Consider the following 21,904-nt stretch of genomic DNA (forward strand, 5'->3'; position numbering starts at 1 on the left):
CCCTCATTAAAATGGTTACTGAACACAAGGCTATTCAGCAAAGCCAACACACTGGGCAGCAGTGTGATCAATGCTTGTGGAAGTGGCATTGCAGGGTTGAGACCAGGAAAGGACACTGTTGCTGTAGCCCTGAGCAGGGTACTTGAATATCCACAGTGTAAATGGATAATTAAAAAAACGTCACAAGTGGTTCTGGATATGGAGGGCTATTAAAACTATTTATGTGTGTGTGTGTGTGTGTGTGTGTGTAATGTGAATGAGGTAATGTTCCGGCTTCTGGAACACACTTTCTACAACACTGAATAAAAACAAAATGTACCAGACATTATCCGGAAACACGTCAATAAACCTACACTCTATAACTGCCCGTAACAGCCCAGTAACTACGGTATCCCTCCCATCCTCCCATGATGGCATCCTACAACAATCGCTATCAAATCCGAGTCTTCATATAGAACACACTACCAGCCGGCAATTACCAGGATTACCAATCCTGTCAATCAGATTCTTTATTCACTTAATACTTCTTATTTTTTTAAATTGATAAAAGGAAGTACATTTAACCATGTATGAAAAAGAGAAAAATGAAAGGGTAAAAGCAACCTGAAGATACTGGCATTAAAAAACCAACACTTATTTTGGGCTGAGGCAGCTGTGATGAGACATCTGTGTCATGTGACCCTGCTGTGCATCCACGCTAATCATGTGACCCTACTTTTTATGCCTGCTAATCTGAAACCTGCTGCCCCCTGTTATATACTGAGTGGTAACCTCACTGAAGACAGAAGAGAGTACACCAAAAAATCCTTTTGCTGAGACAGAACGCGGTGTGCTCCGGCACAGAGTTCTTTGGGACATCTGAACCCAGTGGCTTACACCCTGTCAGTGAAGTGCTTCTGAGGACACGCATGTGTGCTAGAACACTGCTATGTGGGACGGAGGAGCATGTAATACAAAGATACTGCTGGTATCTCTAATGTTCTCGTGTGCACTCTCCACATGTTCCCCTTATCTTACAGGCTTTTGCAAAATGGAGCTACAGCAAGATAGAAATGTAAAATGCAAAATAAAAAGGCACGACTACGAAACAAAAACTTTGGAACATTTGCTGAAAGATTTGGATTGAAATTTGCATGTATTTGTTATCTTTCAACATATACAGTATTTTTTTTGTTTGGCTCTTTGGAGAGAAGTTTTTAAAAAGAAAAGGAGCAGGAGCAGGAGATGGTTTTGGCAAAAAAAAAACCCCACAGATGAAAGTCGTCACTTCTGAAACTTAAAAAAAAAAAACTAACTACTACTAAGGATCAGAAAGCATAGTCTAGCCAGCTAGACAGACAATGCCACATCATTACCAACCCTAATCCTGCTTTCCTCAACTCCCATACTCAGATTACCATACTACGGCTCACTACTCTCCAACTATGAGTATACCATACTACAGACATATACTCTCCTAATCTCAATACCATATTTTAGCCCAATACTGTCCGAATATAAGTTTACCATACTACAGGCACCTACTCTTCTAATATCCTACTCTAAGTATACCATACTATAGGTGCATATGCCCCCAGTCTGATTATAGCATACTACAGGACCATACTTCTCTGATGTAAAAATACCATACTACAGGCTCATGGTCTGTATCACCATCAAACATCTCCAAATGCAAATTTCCCCATATATATTGTAAGTATGAATATATGCATACATGTAAATACAGATGCATATAATCATACACATTGATGGACACACATCTCATAACTTCTCAGCAAAGTGTTGGGTCTTCCCAGTGTTCAATGGATGTCTCAGGTCAAATTCCAGGTGTTCAGATGATTGTACCCATTGTCTGTTGCTTGGCGACAGCGCGGATGGGCTGGGTGTTGGGGCATTTGGGGGTGAGCTATAGAATTATGCAGGGTTTTTTGTCTTTGAAAGGATTCTCAGAGGTGGGAACCCCCATCAGCAGGGGGTCACTGCGAGCATGGTGCTCACAGAAGCTCATGAGGTCAGCTGCTGCCTTGGAAACCTGAGAGTGGAGAGAGAGAGAGAGAGAGAGAAGAAGATGGAAAGACAGGAGAGAGTGTTATAGAGAGGGAGGGGAAGAAAGGAGAAAGGGACAGAGAGGAGGAGAAAGAGGGGAAGGGGGGGAGGCAGAAGAAGAATCGACTCAGAGAAAGTGAGAGATGACAAAAAAAGAAACATCAGAAAGCAGAGGCAGACAGGTAAAGTAAGGAGGAGTTGCATCGATGGCAAGAAAAAAAGATACACAGAGAGTAGACACAAAGGGAAGAAAGAGAAGGAGACACAGAGAGAGAAGACACTCCAGATATTTGGGTTTTGAAGCTTCTGCTGGGAGTGACAGCCAGCGCAAAAGATGGTATGGGAGCTCCAGACCAGGTTCATAGCTGTGCAAAGTCTGTATCTCAAGCATGAACTGCAAAAGAACAATGTAGCGTGTGTGTGCGAGCATGCATGTGCGTGTATGCGTCACTGTGTTCTGCACACAGGGCAGGGACAGCAGACCTTCACAGTTCGTGGAAGTTGTGCCGAGACGAAGGTGTGCACCTTCCGTGCGAGGCGTGTCCCCGGGGCTGGGCGTTTTGGGCGCGTACCTTGATGCGGTCGATCCCCGCCTCGATCCTCAGCTGCTCCACCAGCTTCCGGGCCTGGGCGGTGTTGTTAGGCGTGGACATTCTGTGCCATCGGCTCACAGACCAGGCGAACGAAAAAAAAAAACGCTGCGGACAGAAAGGCAGACAGTGGCAAGGAGAAGGAGGGAGGAGAGGGAGATGGAGGGAGGGGGAGAAACAGAGAGAGGAAGAAAGTTTAGACCAAGGTCAGAGGTGACATGCGAAACTGAGCAGGCACTTCACCCCATGTTTCAGTATTGTGGTTCCACAACCTGGCTTGCTGGCCCATGAGCCGGGCAACTCACTTTCCGACTGCATTTTCAGTCGTGAGCTGATCCAAGTACCAAGCAAGACACACTAGCCTTCCAACCTGTGAGGTACTGGCCACGTTACCAGCAGGTCAGGGACAGGGATTGCGAGCTGCATGGTGCCGTTACGTCCGTGTTAAAGCTGTCGGGAAGGAGGAAGCGCTGGTGTCTTTGTCACAGATGCATGGAATTTGTGGTTTTCACTGTGCGTTGGTCAGTGATGCATGTGTGGAGCTTGTGGTTTTCTCTGTGCGTCTGTCTGTGCAGCATGTGAGTCACACGAGGGCTTCTCCCTGCTCTTCCAGCTCTGCCCCCCAGCGGGGTTTGGAGCTCAAAGTTACCGTGTCCCCCCCCCCCCCCCCCACACACCCAAACCAACGGCTGCAGGCTGCTTCCTCCTGCGGGGGGGAATTTCAGGGAATTTCACAGGGCAGTTGAGGTGGTGCACATGTGTGTGTGCGGGTGTGTACTGGAAAACACTCGGGAGCAGCAGTGTGGTGTAGTGTTAAGGAGCAAGGCTCGTAACTGAAAGGTTGGCAGTTTGATTCCCTGCTGGGGCACTGCTGTTGCACCCGTGGGTAAAGTACTTAACCTGGAATTGCCTCAGTAAATATCCAGCTGTATAAACGGACAACATGTAAAACTGTACCCTGTGTAACTTGCTGCAAATAAGCGCATCTGTTTAGTGACAGTAATGTAAGGTAATGTTTACGACAGGACCGCTCCGAGGAGGAGGAAACGGCGCACGCTCGCTGCCCGTATCACTTTACTTTCAGCCGTTCTGCGAAGGGGCGAAGGGCGTCACGAAAACAGATAAGACTGCAGCTGAACCGTGGACAGCGTACCGCAGGTCAGACCGCGGCGCGCTGCGCGTCAGCTCAGCCGCAAGCTTTACATTCCGCTCTTGCAAAAAAACAAACACCCGCCGCAGACGACTGCAGCGTGCAAACAGCGCGAGGCACGTGAGGCGGAATGTCAACAATCAGCCCCGTCCCGAAGGTCGACGCTTCTGAGGAAAATCTGCCATTTTCCTGTAAAGAGGGACCATTCATACAGAGGGTAAAATGGTGACCCAGTCCTGCCGCTTGGGTGAGGCACAGAGTCCCCCCCCCCCTCAGTTTACTCCAGAGTGACGCCGGCCCGGACACCGGGACAAGCAGCGGCACCAGGCCGTGACTGAACCAGCGCCCATCCCGTGTTTACCCAGCCGCGTGGGTGAGGGATGACGGATGACATAGATATGGGTGTGTGGGCGTTTTGGGGTGCAGCCACAGTGGCTCAGAAACGATCCCCTCATCCCTGGCCACGCCCCACCCCACGTCTCCCCATAGTGGCATGTTTGGAGTTAATCATCTGGTGAAGAACTTTCTCCGTCTGCTATCTATTACGTACTACCTACATTTTCTGCAGCACACTATGTGCCTGAAAGGAATATCAGAAATTATTATGCATTGTATGTATTTCGCATCTGCTGAGGTGAGGTGAGGTTTTGCTTCAGAGACGGAGAGAGACGTGCACGCAGGTGGAACCAACCTCTCAAAGGGAGAATGAGAATCATGTGAAAAATGCAGGCCACCGATCCCCTCGCCTCTTCCCCCATCGCTCTCTTCCGTCTAAAGAGCCTCAGAAGGCGGCTTTCTGCATTCTTCAAAACGGGACGTCTGGGTGCCAGGCACGGGGCGTATTAAAAACAAAAACAGCCCCCCCCCCCCCTTCATCTCCTGCGACTCAGACACCTGGAGCCAAGGTGATGACATCCTTCCTAATCTGGTGTCACACTGACTTCCTGCCTTTATTTACATCATTCATTTGCTGAGCAGATGTCCTTATCTTGGCCTACTCAAATAGCTTAGATTTTTTTTTTTTTTTACACGTTAACCGTTGATGCAGCCGAATCTTTATCAAAGCCCCACCCAGGAAGCCGATTGAGGGGTGGAAAAAAAAAAAAAAAAAAAAAAACTCCCCTTGGCATTCAGACAGACAGATGGCCAACCAGACAGTGAACACATCAGATGTCTGAGTCAGGTGTTCCTCTGCAGTACTGGCTAAGTCACTCTGATGCACAAAAGGGCTCTTGTGACAGCAGACCTCTTACTTTCCTGTCACATGAGCGTGTCAAAGGAAGTGAAACTCAGGAGGGGGGAGGGGCAGACAACACACAGCATGCTGCGAAGGCAACTCCAACATCATAATCATGATCACCGATATGCTTAGCAAATATCCCTACCCAGGAGGACTTATATAGTGTACAATTTTCATGTTACAGATTTTGGGTCATGTACCTTGCTCAAAGGTGCTATAGCAATGCCACATTTAGTAACTGGTTCCCTAAGGCACTATGCAATTGTGCTGCCCGCAACAGTCAGTAGTACATGCTGAAATTCATACATTTTTCATACACTTTTTTCTGAGATATTATAGCGCACTTGATGGTCTTGGTTGCAATTTGGCTCTTGGTTATGAACATCCGGATTAGTTGTTAAAGTAACACATTATCACACTGCATACTGCAAAAAGCCAAGGAATAATCCCAGTGTGTTTGCTGTGCTTCATGGGTACAGGAGCTGATTCATGGCAGGTTTACCAATCAGGGCTACAGTTTCCCCTGCTAAAAATATTTCGTTTCCAAGTTCTTCAATTACAGAAATAAAACACACGCTGGGGTGTCTCACTCCAGATGACTAAGCGGCTGATTAAAATGTTAGACAAATTTAACAAGGAATCAAATCACATCAAACCCTTCCTTGGAAAGCTAAGTGCGCAAAAGCGCAATCACCGGGGAGCAACAGGAAGCCAGTTCAGCCAGCCTTTTAGTCAGCTTCCTGCAGCAGGGGCTTTTCCAACGGTTCTGGGGACGCCACAAAGCTCGGGTCGTCCCAGGGACAGCGCCCCTAGTGGCCGCCTCTCGTTTTGTCCCAAAGGACATCATCCCGTTGCATTTTTCACTTGTCTCTCCTACAGTTCAAAGGTCGAACCCAACGCTCCCCCCCAGCTGAATCCCTTCGCTAACCAGAGGCTTCTTTTTTTTTTTACCCTTTTCCCTTTTCCCTCTCTTTGTTTCTATTTCTCACCATAAAAGGAAAGCATGCCTCTGGCAGGGCATGGGGAACGGGAAGCGTAACGGGGACAGTTCCAACTGTCAAACAGTCTCCCTCTGCACCCCTGTCTCTGTCTTTCCCTCTAACTCCCTCTCTCTCACTCTCTCTCCTCGCAGCATTAGGCTAAAGTTCATTGAACCGACCTTCCTGGAAGCTATTCTGCTGTCGGAAATGGATTCCAGAAGGGGTTTGTTGGGGGGGGGGGGGGTCCTGTTCCAGTCAGATGACATCATGTGACTGGCGCGTGTGTGGATGACATCACCACAAATGCCTGGAGTTCTAACAATGGTGACAGTGACAGGAAAAGCGTGAGAGGTGGCTAAATAGAGAGAAAGAGAGAGAGACAAATTCTAAACATTTTTTTCCACAACTACGATTATTAAATGAAAATTACTGTTGTCATTATTAGAGGTTATGCTGTTTATATGTATATGGTTATTGGTTTCAATGTATATATTTGCCTTTTAAGTGCAAATCACACTTTGCTTTGGCAATGTATGCAAAAACCATTTTATGTGAATGTGCATACTAAACTGGAAACAGTTCTGATTTGAGAGAAAATTAGCATGTGCATGGCGTTGTGTGTGTCTGCTTGTGTGTGTGCGTGCATAAAGATGGTTCGCCCTGGCTGAACTCCCTTTCCCTTTCAATACGCCAATCAAACCAGCCCGTGTTGTCGTGATTGTCCACCGCTCACAACACACATGCAGACGCATGTAAATAAACAGGGACCACGGCCTGCTCAGGGTGTCTAACACCGATAAATAAAACTGCTCTGTAAAATGACTTAACTTCATTGCATTATTAGAGTCAGGGCCTTAGGCTGCACCATCCTATTCCTCCCAACAGAGCCACTTCATTGAGGAAAACTGAACTGTGCTTCCAAAATGGCACGGACAAGATGAAGCATTTATAAATATAAAGTGGTGCTCTGAATACTATATATTCATTCATTTTCAACATAATGAACAATTTCTGGTAAGCTGCTGTTAACTGCTCTGCGACAAGCAACACCTGTCATTGCAGACATTCATAAATATTTTTGTACACGTGTTAAACAGAGCCATGACTTCATGCTGTGGGCTTGTTGACTGGCGTCCAAAGGCCAAAGGGAAAAATCCCATTTAGAGACAGCCAGCTCTATCGCCACTGTGTGTGTATGGGGAGGGGGGGGCTGCGTGGGTCACAGTCGTCGCAAGGGGAGATGCCAGAGAACATTCCAGGCCATATTTAAGTATCTGGACCCTGGGTGCACTGCCCGGTAAAAACCTCTGCCTCTGCGTTCGGGCAAACACAGAGAGGAGGTCATTTCTCATTTCACATCAGGCCTGGCTCTGCTTTGCTCACTTCCAGAATGACCACAGAGCACTCTTCCTCCCCCATAAGAAATACTTTCATTCCTGCACTGCTGGGAGAGGCTCTCAGCCTGCTTGCTTCAGCCCAGCTGCGGGCAACTCTTCAGAGGGAGCAAAAAGCTCCCCCAGCTGCCGCTGACTGGAGCAGTTTCAACCTCTGATTCGGAATCTTCGCTGCACCCCAGAAAAAGAAACGTCAAGCCAGACAGAAAAATTCAGTGAATCTACAGAGCAGATTACATTACATTATTGGCATTTGCAGATGCTCTTATCCAGAGTGGCTTACAACAGTTACATGTTTTTTTTTTTTTAAACAATGTTATCCACTGGATATTTACTGAGGCAATTGAGGGTTGCCCTCGCCCAAGGGTACAGCAGCAGTGCCCCAGCGGGGACTTGAACTGGCAACCTTTTGGTTACAAGTCCTGCTCCTTAACCACTATGCTACACTCCCGCCCAGACAGGGGAACAGATTGGGAAACGGCAGAGACTGGAGACAGGAGAGAGTTATGAAACAGATCAAAGACTGGCAGAGAACAGAACAGAGCGAAAGACGACAACCAGTGGATGCAAGTTATATTCCAAAGAAAAAATATTTGGCTTCAGTCCCACCCAAGTAACTAATTGGCAAGGACTCGCTGTCCCGGTACACAGAGAGAAGAACAATGTGACTCCTTGAAACATGAACTAAAAAAAAGCTGAAAAGATCACCATTCTGAGAAGAAACACACACTGGCACCGTATCAACAAGGCCTGCTAAGCACCCACTCCTGATACACAAGATCATTCCACAGACAGCATGAGTGAAGAAGGTCTAATTGAAACATAAACAAAGACATTGCATCAATGATAAGAAGTGAATTTTACATTCATTGCATTCACATATGCCTGCAAAGAAGGAAAAAGCATGCTTCCTTATCAGTGGGGAAACTTTCTAATTTACATGTGATAATTAAAAACATTAAATGAAAAAATAAAACATATAATGCATGAGGCAGTGATGCATATTCCCCAGAAAAATATCAAGGGGTAATTACTCATGCTGTGTCTCTCTAAGCTCTCCCTGAAAGGGCAGGAGATTCCATGGAAATGGGAAGGAGAGGAAACAGAAATGCCCAAACTGTTGGTAAAAGGAGATGGCAAAGCAGGAGCATGTGGGTAACAGAATATCCTGTCCACACCAACACACCCCCAGATTCCCCCATGAACACACACGCAATGGCACACACACACGCGCACATGCACAGGCACACATGCGCACACGCACACATGCACACATGCACACACACACACACACACACACACACACACACGCACACGCACACGCACACGCACACGCACAGGCACACGCACACAAACACATGCACGCACGTGCACACACACACCACACACACGCACGCACGCACACACACAAACACACACAAACACACACACACACACACACACACACACACACACACACACACACACACACACACACACACACTACTTCTCTGTGAGGGTAAAACAGAACCCACTCAAACTTCCGTTGCTGAGAACTAGGCCACCACCCCCTTCAGACCTGACTGCACCTCCACAGAGAAGGAGAGGTGGAGCGAGTGAAGCGGACAGAGGAGGAGACGGGGGAAAGCAGAGGCAAGGAGGAGAGGGGAGGGAGGAAGACAGGGAGTGAGGAGGAGAAGAGAGGATGAGAATAGTTCAAGGGAGACAAAGAACCAGCAGTCAGAATTCTGCCTTTCCAGATCTGGGTTCCCGCTTTTCTGAGGACACGTCAAACTAACCTACTGCTATCATTAAAGCCTGCCCCCACATGCTCATCCAATCACATCCCACTGTAGAGTGGATCCCACTGCAGACTGACAGTATAAATCTTTCAAGTCCATTGTTTGCACAAGCCGTTAGCCTGATTGGTTAGCGCGTGCTGCTTATAACAGGTCAAAGCATTTCAGGGCAGCAGCCTGGCATGCTGGATAAGGAGATTAACCTGTGGCCAACAAGTCAGAGGCTCAAATTCTACACGTAATGCCCCTGTTTTACACTTGAAAGTACTTAACCTGGATTGCTTTGTTAAAACGCCCAACTCTACCTACAGATCATAAAATCTGTAAGCCACCCAAGACACGAGTCAGCTAAGCAAGCAAGCAATGCAATCACGCCACATCTATGAGCTCTGCAGGGTGCCAGTATTTAATACTGGAGAAGAAATTTAAAAAACCAAATTGTAAAAAAGGGATTGCAAAAAAAAAAAAGCACACTTAACACCAGGTACATACTGTCCCGGAAGAGTCATTCAAATGTATAGGAACATACTTTCAGAATATTTTCTTTGAATTTTCATAACTGCCTAAACATTGATCCAATTAAAAACTGCCATAAACCGGAACCCGACCGACACATTTAATAGTAATTAAAACTCAGGAGATTGTAGCCCAAGGAAAAAAATCATGCTCTGGTGCTCCAATAATGTCCTGCACAGGTCTGCTGATGTACAACGGACAAACAACGGACACGTGGAACCATTTCCTTATCAGCTGTGAAAATGGCCAGTAACCTAAAAAAAAAAAAAACAGCAAGATGGCTCTGGAGATGGGCAACAGAGGAACGGTGAGGAGCACTTCCTCCCTGACTGTGGGTCACAGTGACATAAGATAAGACTTCGGCCCTGCCCCCTCTGAACAGGCTTTTATTGCAGATGGCGCCTGCAGGGCCATATATGGATATATGGATGACTTCCGTCTGCAACAGACACCTAACTCATGTGGGAAGCTGCATGAACCATTACTGATAGGTACAACGTATATGCATATGTACATGTATAAATGTACATTTACATGTATATGTAGAAACTCATAACCATTTACCTGTGTTATTATTATTAACTTTGAATTTGTTTAGCTCCACCATGATTAGCATGCACTGTATATTGCAGGAAGGTTGCTACATGAAATTGCAGAGAGAGAGAGAGAGAGAGAGAGAGAGAGCAAGAAAGAGAAGGGGGGAGGGTTGTGTCTAACCACATTCATTCAACTCCATGCTCCGGGCGAAGACTATGACCATACATGGCCATTGGAGGAAGTAGAAGAGGAAGTGGCACATCCTGACGTGAGTCACGTGACTTACCACACATTCATCTCTGCACTCTGAACATGCTCCACTCAAGTGCTGTGCTGCTGCACTCATCACTGTTCATTACTCAGTGGTCAGGTGCAGACGGAGCTTCCGTGTCTAATCCCTAACCCATGATCTGACCAAAAAAAAAAAATCAGCAATTCTTGAGAACTTACTAAGAAGCTGCAAGCTAATCCATCGGTAACAGCCACAGACATGCAGCGGGTGCACACCTGACTGGACAGATCCCTTCCAGAGGAGAAACCAGAGATGGTTACAGGATCGAGGCGGTTGTTGAGGTAGCGTGACGTGGCATTGAGATACGAGCTCTAGCTGTGTGGTTTGAGGCTTGTCTGACCTCTCTGGGCTCACAGGACGACACGAGGAGGATGGTGTGGTGGGTGGTTGTGACGCACGAGGGCAGCGGGCGTGGTGTCAGCCCTGTCATCACCTCAGCCCTCAAGACAGTGTAGCATAGTGGTAAGGAGCAGGACTCATAACCTAAAGGTTGCCGGTTCGATTCCCTGCTGGGGCACTGCTGTTGTACCCTTGGGCAAGGTACTTAAACCACGACTGCCTCAGTAAATATCCGGCTGTATAAATGGATAAAATCTAACATCTAGAAATTCTGGTTTTATGTTTTTTCCCCAAGGCTTTGCATTCAATGGTGATGTTGCTGCATGTACAAGTGGATTTTGTATGGGCTGGTCTTACCAACTTTGGCAGTGAAGAGGCATTCACTAGTGTTAATCTCCAGCCATGCACCCGTAGCCAAAATTTAAGATCAAGTGGGATTTATGAACATGAGATAAAATATACATGCAGATGTGTGGTTTGTTGAGTTTCAATAAATCAGAGGTGATACATGTATACTAACTGTTCTGGAGAAAAATATAACAACATTTTTTCCATCATTTCATAAATGGAGCTAAACGGCTTCATAAAATAAAACTTCACAGGCAATCCCATGCGAGACAATGAATGATGTGTGGTGAACTATGGCCTCATGACCTGGAAAATCCACCTCACTTAAAGTCAGTACTTCCATTATTTGGTACCGACATGGTTTTCTCCCCTCAACTTCATTTATTCAACTATTAAAAGCTGATTTTATTTGAAACATGGGAAAGGTGAGGATCTTTAATAATCAAAACAAATAATAATAATCCTGTGTGTAGAGATCAGAAATCAGCCTGTATCTGTGTCTAATTCCTGAGCTTAACTTCTATGTCACAAACGACCTGCCGAGAAAGTCCTGGTCACAGTCAAGGTTGCTCTCAAGGACTGAAGTTCCAGTTGTATCTGGAGGGAGGAGTCATGTTGTTATTTGAGGGTGGGGGTGGGGGGGGAGGTCATGGTTATTTACGGGGATTGAACACACTGGCAGACTGACTGAGCGAAACAGTGACCTTTACAGTCAGATTGAAAGGAAAAATCTTAACCTTTTCACATATGAGAGGGACACAACCTGATAGGAATCCCTCCACTTATCTGTCCTTAAGCAACATGTTGGGATAACCCCCTGACAGATATCACCGGGCTTAATCGACCCAAGAATGCGTGCATGCATGCACATTGCACACGCTGGACAGTAGACCTTTCCTTTGCAGCGCATGGAAAACCCAGAGAGAAGAGCATTTGCGTCACAGTGAGTAAAACACCCCACAAGTGCACCCCCACCCCCACCCCCTTCTTTGTTCTGTAAAGTGCCTCTGGTTTCCCTCTCTTTAAGTAGAGGTGCTGATTCTGAGGACCATGGAGAGAGAGAGAGAGAGAGAGAGAGAGAGAGAGAGAGAGAGAGAGAGAGGACATGTGTTTCATTAATGTCCCCTGAGGTGAACAGACCTTCAGCTGCAATTCGGTTCTTCTGACTCAGGACTTCAGAGTTTTTCGGCTCCATTCACAAGTCACAACCAGATGGTGCAGTACGACTGAAGGCAGTTACCAAGGAAACGACCGCAGCCTCATCTTAATCAGAAACCCTGCCAGCTTTCTCAGAGCACCACTGACTTCTTGAGATTTGAGGTTATACACCGTCGATAAAGAGAGGAAGTTGGTATCTGCTCTATGGTGGTTGCACCTTCTGTGGGTACTTCAGAAATATGGTGGTGACGTGGAGGAAAGTACACCCTAAAAGTCATAGACCTATTGATCCATGCTCATCCCCCTAACTACATCCCATTACTTTACACTTTACAATGTGATTACAATTGCTTCAAATTTTCTCACTTAGCAGATGCTCTTATCCAGAGCAACTTGAGCAAAGATGAGCACATTTAAACATTTACATTTTGACATCCACCAGAAACTTATCCAGAGTGACTTCCTAAGTCAGGTGCATCCAACAAAGCAACACGAAACGTTAAACAGGCAAGGACACCATCAACCACACAGGAACAAAGCCAGTGTCAAACAGAAGGCCCTGACAGCAAAGGCGCACTCGGCCCAACACGCAAGTGCAACACAACATACCCAACAGGGTTATTCAGCACTTTCAGTGCTCTGCATATAGAGGAATAAAGAACACTGCTCTTTGCAGTGAGCAGCTTGTGTTATGTTTTCATGATTTTTCTCCATTTTCACTCCTGGCTTTTGGAATCACCAACTGCTCACATCATGTTTGCCTTACTCCGACATCCTCTGCACTTGCACAGGATAATAAGAACAATCATGGGTTACACGATTTATACATTTATACATACATTTATATAGCAGCCTGTTAAAGTTCTCAAAGTGCTTCACAGTGAAAGTGTGTATGTGGGGTGCTGGTGGTGGTGGTGGGGGGCTCACCCACCTGTATGTCTGCCATTTTGTGCTCACCACACGTCAGGAGCGGCCAAGCACGACAAGTGCAATCCTCTGGCGTGCTGGCATGCAGGCAACAGGTACTCCACGCTGAGGACAGGTGCGTTGCTGACATCATCTGAGCAGCTCACAGGTGCCTGAGGAGATGCTAGAAGGTGCTACTGGACGGTGTGACGAGGGGACCCTGGCCGAGGTAACTCGCCCTACCCCGGCGGAACGGAGCCCGCTGTTCTGCAACTGCCACTTGAGTCTGGGGTTGCAGGGTTCAGCGTGCTTTAAGAACGAGCACCAGGCGCTCTTTAACACACAGCCAGTGAACATAAAGAGCATCTCTCTTTGGCCTTCGCAAAACCCTTCATCAGTCACTGAGCCCCTGAACACACAGCTAACCTGGTGCTGTTAACACAGAGTTATGCTACACTGCCCTAGAAAAACCTTGCATATAAAACTGGAAAGGTAGCTGCCATAGACTCTCAGCAGTAGTGCATTTAAAGGTCACTGATGCACTGCAGTGAGCAATCAGCTATAATCAACACCAAGACTGTGAATCTGCATAGGGTGACAAATAAAAGAATTAAAGGCAGAACCTAAAATTGGACCAAATTCAACCCAATCATTCCCCCCACATCCCTTTTTCTCTCCCATGACCTACCTCTCTGCCCTCTCTCTCTGGCCCTCTTCCAATCATATCAATCATTGCTAATCAAACCAATCACATGACAAAAAATATGCGAGTTCAAAATATGAATTTAAGCTCCTGGAAATGCTAATGTCATGTAAATTCTTCCCAAAAAAGCCTAAAGCAATTTAGATCTATCAGCTACACTCAGTTAGAAATGCTGGCCTTACACATCTCTCCCCATAACTGAGTCACTATCAAATGAACTCTGAAAACACGTCACTGTGGAGCACTGCAACCTTACTAATGACGTTACAGCTGTGAATCACTAACAGCACGGCTCTGAATGGGAACAGTGAGAACCTTTGTGCACGGACAGGCACAAAGGAGAACGTGCAGATTGTCCTCAGTGGGGATCAAATGGGCAATTAATGAGTGAAGGACAGAGCTTTAGTCTGGCCAAAAACAAAGAAGGCGAAGGGTTAATGCATCTGTCTCGCTTTCCCTCTTCTGATTGGCCCAGGAGGTGTGCCTGAAAGTGTGCCACGGGGAGTCTTTGACCTGGATCAGAGATCTGAAGAAGAAAGAGAGGGAGAGGGAGAGAGAAGAACAAAGAGAGAGAGGGGGAGAAAGACAGGTATCAGAGAGGAGGTAGGATTGTGGAGGGAGACCGAGAGGGACAGAGGGAGGGTAGAGAGGTAGGTAGCGGGAGAGGAGGAGGGTTGTGGAGGGAGACAGAGGAGGGAGAGGGGGACAGAGAGAGAGTGTGACAGAGAGAGAGAGGGGAGAGAGGTAGGTAGCAGGAGAGGAGGAGGGTTGTGGAGGGAGACAGAGGAGGGAGAGGGGGACAGAGAGAGAGTGTGGCAGAGAGAGAGAGGGGAGAGAGGTAGGTAGAGGGAGAGGAGGAGGGCTGTGGAGGGAATAGAGGAGGGACAGAGAGAGTGTGACAGAGAGAGAGAGGGTAGAGAGGTAGTTAGTGGGAGAGGAGCAGGGTTGTGGAGGGAATAGAGGAGGGAGAGGGGGACAGAGAGAGAGTGTGACAGAGAGAGAGAGGGTAGAGAGGTAGTTAGCGGGAGAGGAGCAGGGTTGTGGAGGGAATAGAGGAGGGAGAGGAAGGGAGGGAAGGTGCGTGGCGCGTTGCTGCCATGCCGCTCTGGCCTGGCGGGAAGACAGAGAACAATGAAGACAGAGCGGGACAGACGCATTCCTGAGAGCAAAGGGCGGCACGCCCCACTGACCCTACACCTGCCTGCAAAGCCCTGCCTAGCAACGGCACATCAGAACAGGACAATACAGACACAAGTCCAGGTCACACAGACTGCACGTCTGCCACACTCTTACACCCTAGGGGAAAATACCTGGACTCGCGGGCCCCTACAACCTGCAAAAAAAACAAAACAGAAACCATGTGTGTATGTGTGAATGTGCATTCGTGTAGATAAGAGAAGAGTAGACAGCAAATACAGAACAGTTTTCCTGCAGAGGAAAAACAATGCAACCATTAAAAGGTATACTCTTTATTACAGGAGTTAGAGCAAAGCAATACTTTAAGTGTATACGGTCTGAGAAAGCTCACAAATTTAATTCACTTCTGCAGGGTGAAAAAATTAAAGTGAATGGTGAACACTGAGTAAATGGAGTGAATGACTCCATACTGCCTTTGTAGGTTTTTTTTCCCTCTTTCTTCCTTTGATTTTGTCTGTTGGAAGACGTGATTTTGTTCACACTTCCAGTTGCAGCCGAATGCGGTTTTCCTTTGCTTTGATGAGTGAGGTGGCTGCAGCTGTGGTTTTTTTTCCCCGCTTAGATGTTGTTGAGTCAGAGCGAGATCACAGCTCTGATGCACACTGCCGTAATGGGGAAGCCCTGTGCGGATCGTCACAGCAAGAGCGCAAACACCTCTCGTAGCTGAGGCCTAAAACAGCCCAGACAGCGCTACATTCCAGACACAGGTAAGCAGCTGTGAAGAGTATTCCATTATTAGCTCAGCAGATGTTCCAAAGCAGGGTGACTTACATGACGTGACATTGCTTGCGTATCATCCATTCATACAGCTGGATGTTTGTTTAAGCAATCTGCATTCAGAACCTCGTCCAAGGCTACAACAGCAGTGCTGCACATGACGAATTGATCCAGCAATCTGTGGGTTAAAAGTCCTGCCCCTTTAATTATGACAAACCACTGCCACACTAGGTTGCCCATAGCGATATGTGAGCTCAGGACAAGGAGATTCAGAGCAGGCCACGTCTGTGAATGTGGAGAGCGTGATATAATGTAATGGACAATACAATCTCTGGACCCATTCTTAGGGGGCAGATAAGCATGTGCATTTTGAACTGGCTTGCTCATTTGCAGCGAGATGCCTAAACCAGAGGGTCACAGGAACAGAGATAAAGCATTGCACAAACGTGGGCTATCACTCAGCACAACAGTCTGTTTAAACTCTGCCTTCTCCTCTCTCTGTCGGTAAAGACGGTGAGCGATGGCATTGGAGAGCACATAAGCACTGCTGTTTGATCTGGCTCCGTGACACACCAACAGGTTTACACAGCAAGTGATTGCATCTCTCAGCGTTTTCTGCCCGACTGATGTGTATTTGTGAGAAATGTGTCAGTAAAACTCTGCCCCTCCCTGCAGAATCTTCCACCCTTTGTTAAATGATCAAGAAACAAGTTTAAAGACAGGGGAACTGAATAAATGAATCACTCTCCCTTTGAGTTAAAAAACACAAAGTTATTGGCTCACCCACTGAAGGGATTTTTGATCAGCCTGACCTTTAAGCAGATGGAATTCATAGAATTTACAGGGAAACGGCAAAAAACTAAAACAAAACAGATATGACACACAGATCTGCTAATCCATTTCAGGTGATGAGAAATTACTGTTCCTGTTTTGGACTGGATGTGTGCAAACCGCCAAACTTTATTGCCATATTGCCATAAGTGCATGTTCCTGTGTGGGAGTGACATCACTCAAGGCCGTGGTGCTGTAACTGTAACGGAACTCTGTGGGTTTGGACTTCACTGGGCCGGCTGCCAACTATTCAAAAACAAAAGGGGAAAAGCTTACGGAGAAACATTCAAATACCGTCCACATACCACTACCATATATATATATATATTTTTTTTTTGCTCAGCTTAGTAGATTTGCATAGCAACCTACACGTTTACATACCATGAACCTACACAGATGAGCACAGATGTACTGAAGCTTTTCAGGGTAAATGACCTCAGTGTAAGGGTGCAACGGCAGCTGTGACCTCATATTCAAAGCCTCAACCTTCAACGCTTCGAATTTCAACGGTTTAGTTCAGTTCCACAACTTCTACCTTCCAACCCCCCAACCCCGACCCCCCCCCCCCCCCCAGCCCTGCACACATACACAGCTTTGTTTGTGCAATTCACTCTTTGCAAGTCTACAGAAGAGGTATATGAAATATATACACACTGGGGAAGAAGGAGTAGGGGGACAGTGGGTGATGACAAAAATAAATGTCACTTGAGCTAAAATGTGTTTTGGAACATACTGAAATAATGATTGATGCCCTGGTTATATAAAACACACTGTGTCGGCTTGTGACTGCCAGGCTAGTGCCAAGGAACAGGGAACAGGCTGTCAGTACAGCACTGCATAAATACCACACCAACACTAAAGTTAGGGACAGAGAGAGACAGAGAGAGAGAGAGAGAGAGAGAGAGAGAGAGAGACAGAGACAGAGACAGAGACGCCCACTTGCACAGGCACCAATCGCTTCACTCCAAAACAAACAGCCCAGCCAACTGGAAGCCGGCACAGCGAGGAACCACAAGTCGCCTCTGTCGCAGGAAAACAAACAAGCCTTTGGAGAAAGCATGGAATGTCAAATAAATAGGGAAAAATATCTGTTTAACTTGCACTTGTTCCCCTAAAAGGAAATGGCTCATTTCTGGATGCGGAGGTCCACTCCGTTCTGTGATGGTGACTCAGAGCTGTTTCTGTGGGACCTCTCATGTGCCCGGCCGTTATGCATGTTAAACGTGGATGACTATCCTCAGTGTGGCTAAGCTGTTGCAGCTCTGGATCAGAACACATGCACAGAATCACTACAGAATGACAGAATGAGTCTCATCATTTCATGTTTGTCAAACATGAAAGCTGCCAATAAAATCTGCAGAAGTAGATCTTGAAAGTGCACTGAACATGTGTTTTTAACAGCTAAAATATGTGTTTTTCATGATTGAATAAGAACCTAAGAAACACAAAACCTACCAGTGACCAGTGACATGCAAAACCATAAATGCACATGTATGTTTATTTTACTATATGAGAATATCCTACACAACCATCAACACCAGTCTTTCTGACCCTACTGGACCTCCTATCTCCCCCACCACCCCTCCCTCTCCCCCACCACCCCCCCACCAAGTGATGGTCAGCTTGTGAATGAGCTACCAAACAGAGTCTAGGTTTACTCAACCTACAATAATAACAACATGTTTGGATGCAATCTGAAGAGAATTCACACCTCTTTCCTGGAACAGCACATCAACACAGTTCACATGACCTGACTTTCCCCAAAATAAGCAAAATAACACACCCCTGGCCTCCCCCCTGCTGAGTGGGGCTCTCAGCTCCTTCAGCTGCACAGGTGTGAAATGCCATGCCCCTCCCACCCCCCCTTCCATAACTTGAACCCAAACCTCTCTGTTTTACAGCAAGCACCCAGATTTATGTCTGTGTTTTAGCAGAAATATTCCACGCTTCAAACAACGCATACAAACAAACAACATATCTTGTATGGTGTTTTAAGAGGCCCACAGGAGAATGCACTACAACACTACATGGTCCTAACTTTGATGCTCTGCTTCAGAGCAGAGTCGTGTATTTGCTAAGTCATGCTAAGTCATCTATTTCACAGCTAGGTAAGTCATGTATTTCACGCCAAGTTAATGAGCTCTGGTGACATTTTGTCGCACAATACAACACTTTTCAACTGGAAAATGCCAAGTAATCAGAACCTTGTGACGTGATATTTCACATTTTTCCCAGGGAGTCCAGGTTATCTCCTCAGTGACAGTGAGATCTGACACACTCAATGGAGGATTGTCACATGACCCCCCCTCCCTAGCCAATCAGTATGCTTCAGGCACAGGCAGTGCTGCCAAGGAATTCAAAACCACATTCTGTACAAAAAAAAAAAAAAAAATTAGTGTGAAAAAAATTCATTTCGTTTCATTGTTAACTTTTTTTGTTAAGCATGCAGAAAGAACTCCTTGGAGATGCTTTCCTTAAGCAGAATCCTTTCCCAGACTGGGGAGGAGCCATTGGCAGCTCTCACGCTAGCTTTGTTTGTTTATTCCTGTCGTTTGTTTCGAAAGGACACCGCGTTCGCAAGAAGCCTGGGCTCGTTCCTTGAAAACAGATCTGCAGGTTTCAATTACATCATATTACAAGTCAAAACTGACTGGCTGCCAAAAGCTGAGTATGGAATACAGTAAGTCATACGAACACTCAAAAGCTTGCGGGGACCTTTTGCGTTGGTTATCAAGACCCACACACATCGTCAATAAAGAAGAGCAGGCTTCAGCTTCCATCGCTGGTGGGTTTTCAGAGTATGTCCGGGACAGAGAGACATGGCTAGACTGCGGTCCATGCCACACACAGCTGGGAAGCACGTGTGTGCCTTCATGCAGAGTCTGTGCTGTAACCACACACACGCAGCTTAGTCTGGCAGTGAAGCAGGCTGACTACTCTAACCACATTTCCACCCATCCACTTGATATGGCAGCTACACCTTAGACAAAGCAGAGGCATTTTTACAGTAAGTCGACCTGGGCCAACCCCAGCTATCATAACAGGTAGACCCAGAGTCAATGAAGGTGAAGATAATGCAGACATGCTAATCCTGTTTCTTTCTGACAGGATATTTCCAAAGCAGGAATAACAAAAACACAGGCAATGGTTCTTCACTTGTCATAAAACACTGAGCACACACGCAAATCAATTAATATGGTTAATTTAACAATAATTCAACAGCATACAGGCGATATGGGGACAAACACCATTTCAGCATGTGCTGTTGATCTTCGCCTTTACCATACACTGCCTTCCTGGAAACCTCAAGGTAAACAAGATCATAAGGAATTTCATCTTATTTTGCAATATTTTCTGTTTTCCCAAGCAATGTTATGAGGGTAACCTCTTCAACACTGACTGAAAATCAAAGTTTTCACAAGAAAGGCCAGATAAGTATGAGACTAAGTCTAATATTGACAGGATATTAATGTACACAGTACATATAAATAGATTTATACATGAAGATTTATACATGCCTAAATATATCGCAATGAGAATATTCATGTTCAGAACAGCAAGGCGTAAATCACGCTCATCAGACAGATGTTTATTACAGGGCAACTGAAACGGCACAGTCTGCTACAGTATGGCAACAAATTAAAACAGGAAAGACAACACAACAAACTAAATATAGATTTATCGCTTTTACTTTCACAACATATTTTTATCACAGTTTATCTTTATCCAATATTAAATGGATGGTTTTTTTTCCCTTCATGCTCACTTGTGAAATGATCCTCCATATTTACCTAACCAATAAAAATGCCGGTAATAATGGTTTTATGACACAATATGCTTATTCACGATGAGAGAGCCAGGGGAGTGAGAATGGGGGTGAGCTTTCACACACTCACAAATGCACACATGCTCATGCACGATCGCACACTCATGCACGCACGCGCGCGCGCATACACGCGCATACACACACACACACACACACACACACACACACACACACACACACACACACACACACACACACACACACACACACGTGCAGGCCCAGAGCTTTACAGATGAGGTAATACTGTGCACTTTACACTGTGTAGTTTGCCCTGGTGTTTGGTTCCCAGCTCTGATGAGGTAGCTCTTGACGTCGTCAAAAGCCCCGCTCGTCAGAGGGGTGTTAAATCAGCCTACTGGATCACTGCAGGGGGTGATGGGTCCTGGGGTTCACACCTTGGGTTCAAAGGTCATGGGAGAAAAGGGGAAAAGGGACAGGACAGGATAACAGTCTTGTTCACATGCAAAAAAAAAAACTAAAAATCTGGATTTTGAAGTTAATGCCATGGAATTGTCATATGTGGGGCTGGCACAGCAGACCCGATTAATTTATGCATTCATAAACAAACAGGGAAGAATTAATCAACTAATCACATAATTTTTGGTGATTCACTGACAGCCCTCTTTATATGCAGCCCTATGTATACACACACACACACACACACTGGTTCCTCACGTGTACTCTCTGAAGTTTTGAGAGCCAAAAAAAAAAAAAAAGAAAAAGAAAGTAGGGAGGGAGGGAGAAAAAAGGAAAGCGGGAGGGAAAGACAGAGAGGGAGGGAGTGAAAGGGGCGGGGGGGGGGGGGGGGGGGGGGAGTGAGAGAAGCAGGAAGAGCAGCTCGGAGCCGGGATGCCTGTGGGGGCAGTAAATCACACGTGTGGTACGGCCTGTTCCCCGGGCGCAGAAGCACATGCGTGTACAGACAGGGCGGTGCAGGGCTGGAGCACTCGGGAACACCACAGTTCAGTACCCAGCGTTCAACCCGAGTAACTGCACAAACCAGCGTGACCCAGTTCTGCAGAACAAAAGCGGGACCTGATCTTCTGAGAAGCACGACTGCAGATGTGAGGGGCACAAAAACTGTTATCCGACACCCTCCGTAGAAATGTTAGGAGCGTGCCGTTTTAAACCGCCAAAGTGAACCCGCCACCTGAGCCCCGGGGGTTCAGTTAGGGTCAGTCACACACAGCTCGGCTCTTCCTGTTCCGTCTTCTGAGGGGCTGGCCGGGTTCTTTCCCCCCCGACCAGACACACAAAGGGGGACCGATTGTTATCAATCTTCTGCTTAACGTGCACATTTGCGTATTATCTGTTTTCACAGCTGGACATTAACTGCTGAAATGCGGGGGTAAGCAC

The 21,904-nt window shown here is 46.5% G+C and overlaps 1 protein-coding gene across 1 annotated transcript; it reads right to left on the reverse strand.

Moving 5' to 3' along the window:
* Positions 1 to 1,684: 1,684 nt before the first annotated feature.
* LOC118795747 (guanine nucleotide-binding protein G(I)/G(S)/G(O) subunit gamma-7-like) lies at positions 1,685 to 2,733 on the reverse strand. The gene is made up of 2 exons (XM_036554453.1): positions 2,619 to 2,733; positions 1,685 to 2,032 (listed from the first exon to the last, which is right to left on the reverse strand). Exons 1-2 carry the CDS (start codon positions 2,697 to 2,699, stop codon positions 1,907 to 1,909), a joined length of 207 nt encoding a protein of 68 aa, XP_036410346.1. The 5' UTR covers positions 2,700 to 2,733; the 3' UTR covers positions 1,685 to 1,906.
* Positions 2,734 to 21,904: the final 19,171 nt, after the last annotated feature.

This window comes from Megalops cyprinoides, chromosome 20 (assembly GCF_013368585.1).
Source record: "Megalops cyprinoides isolate fMegCyp1 chromosome 20, fMegCyp1.pri, whole genome shotgun sequence".
Lineage (NCBI taxonomy): Eukaryota > Metazoa > Chordata > Actinopteri > Elopiformes > Megalopidae > Megalops > Megalops cyprinoides.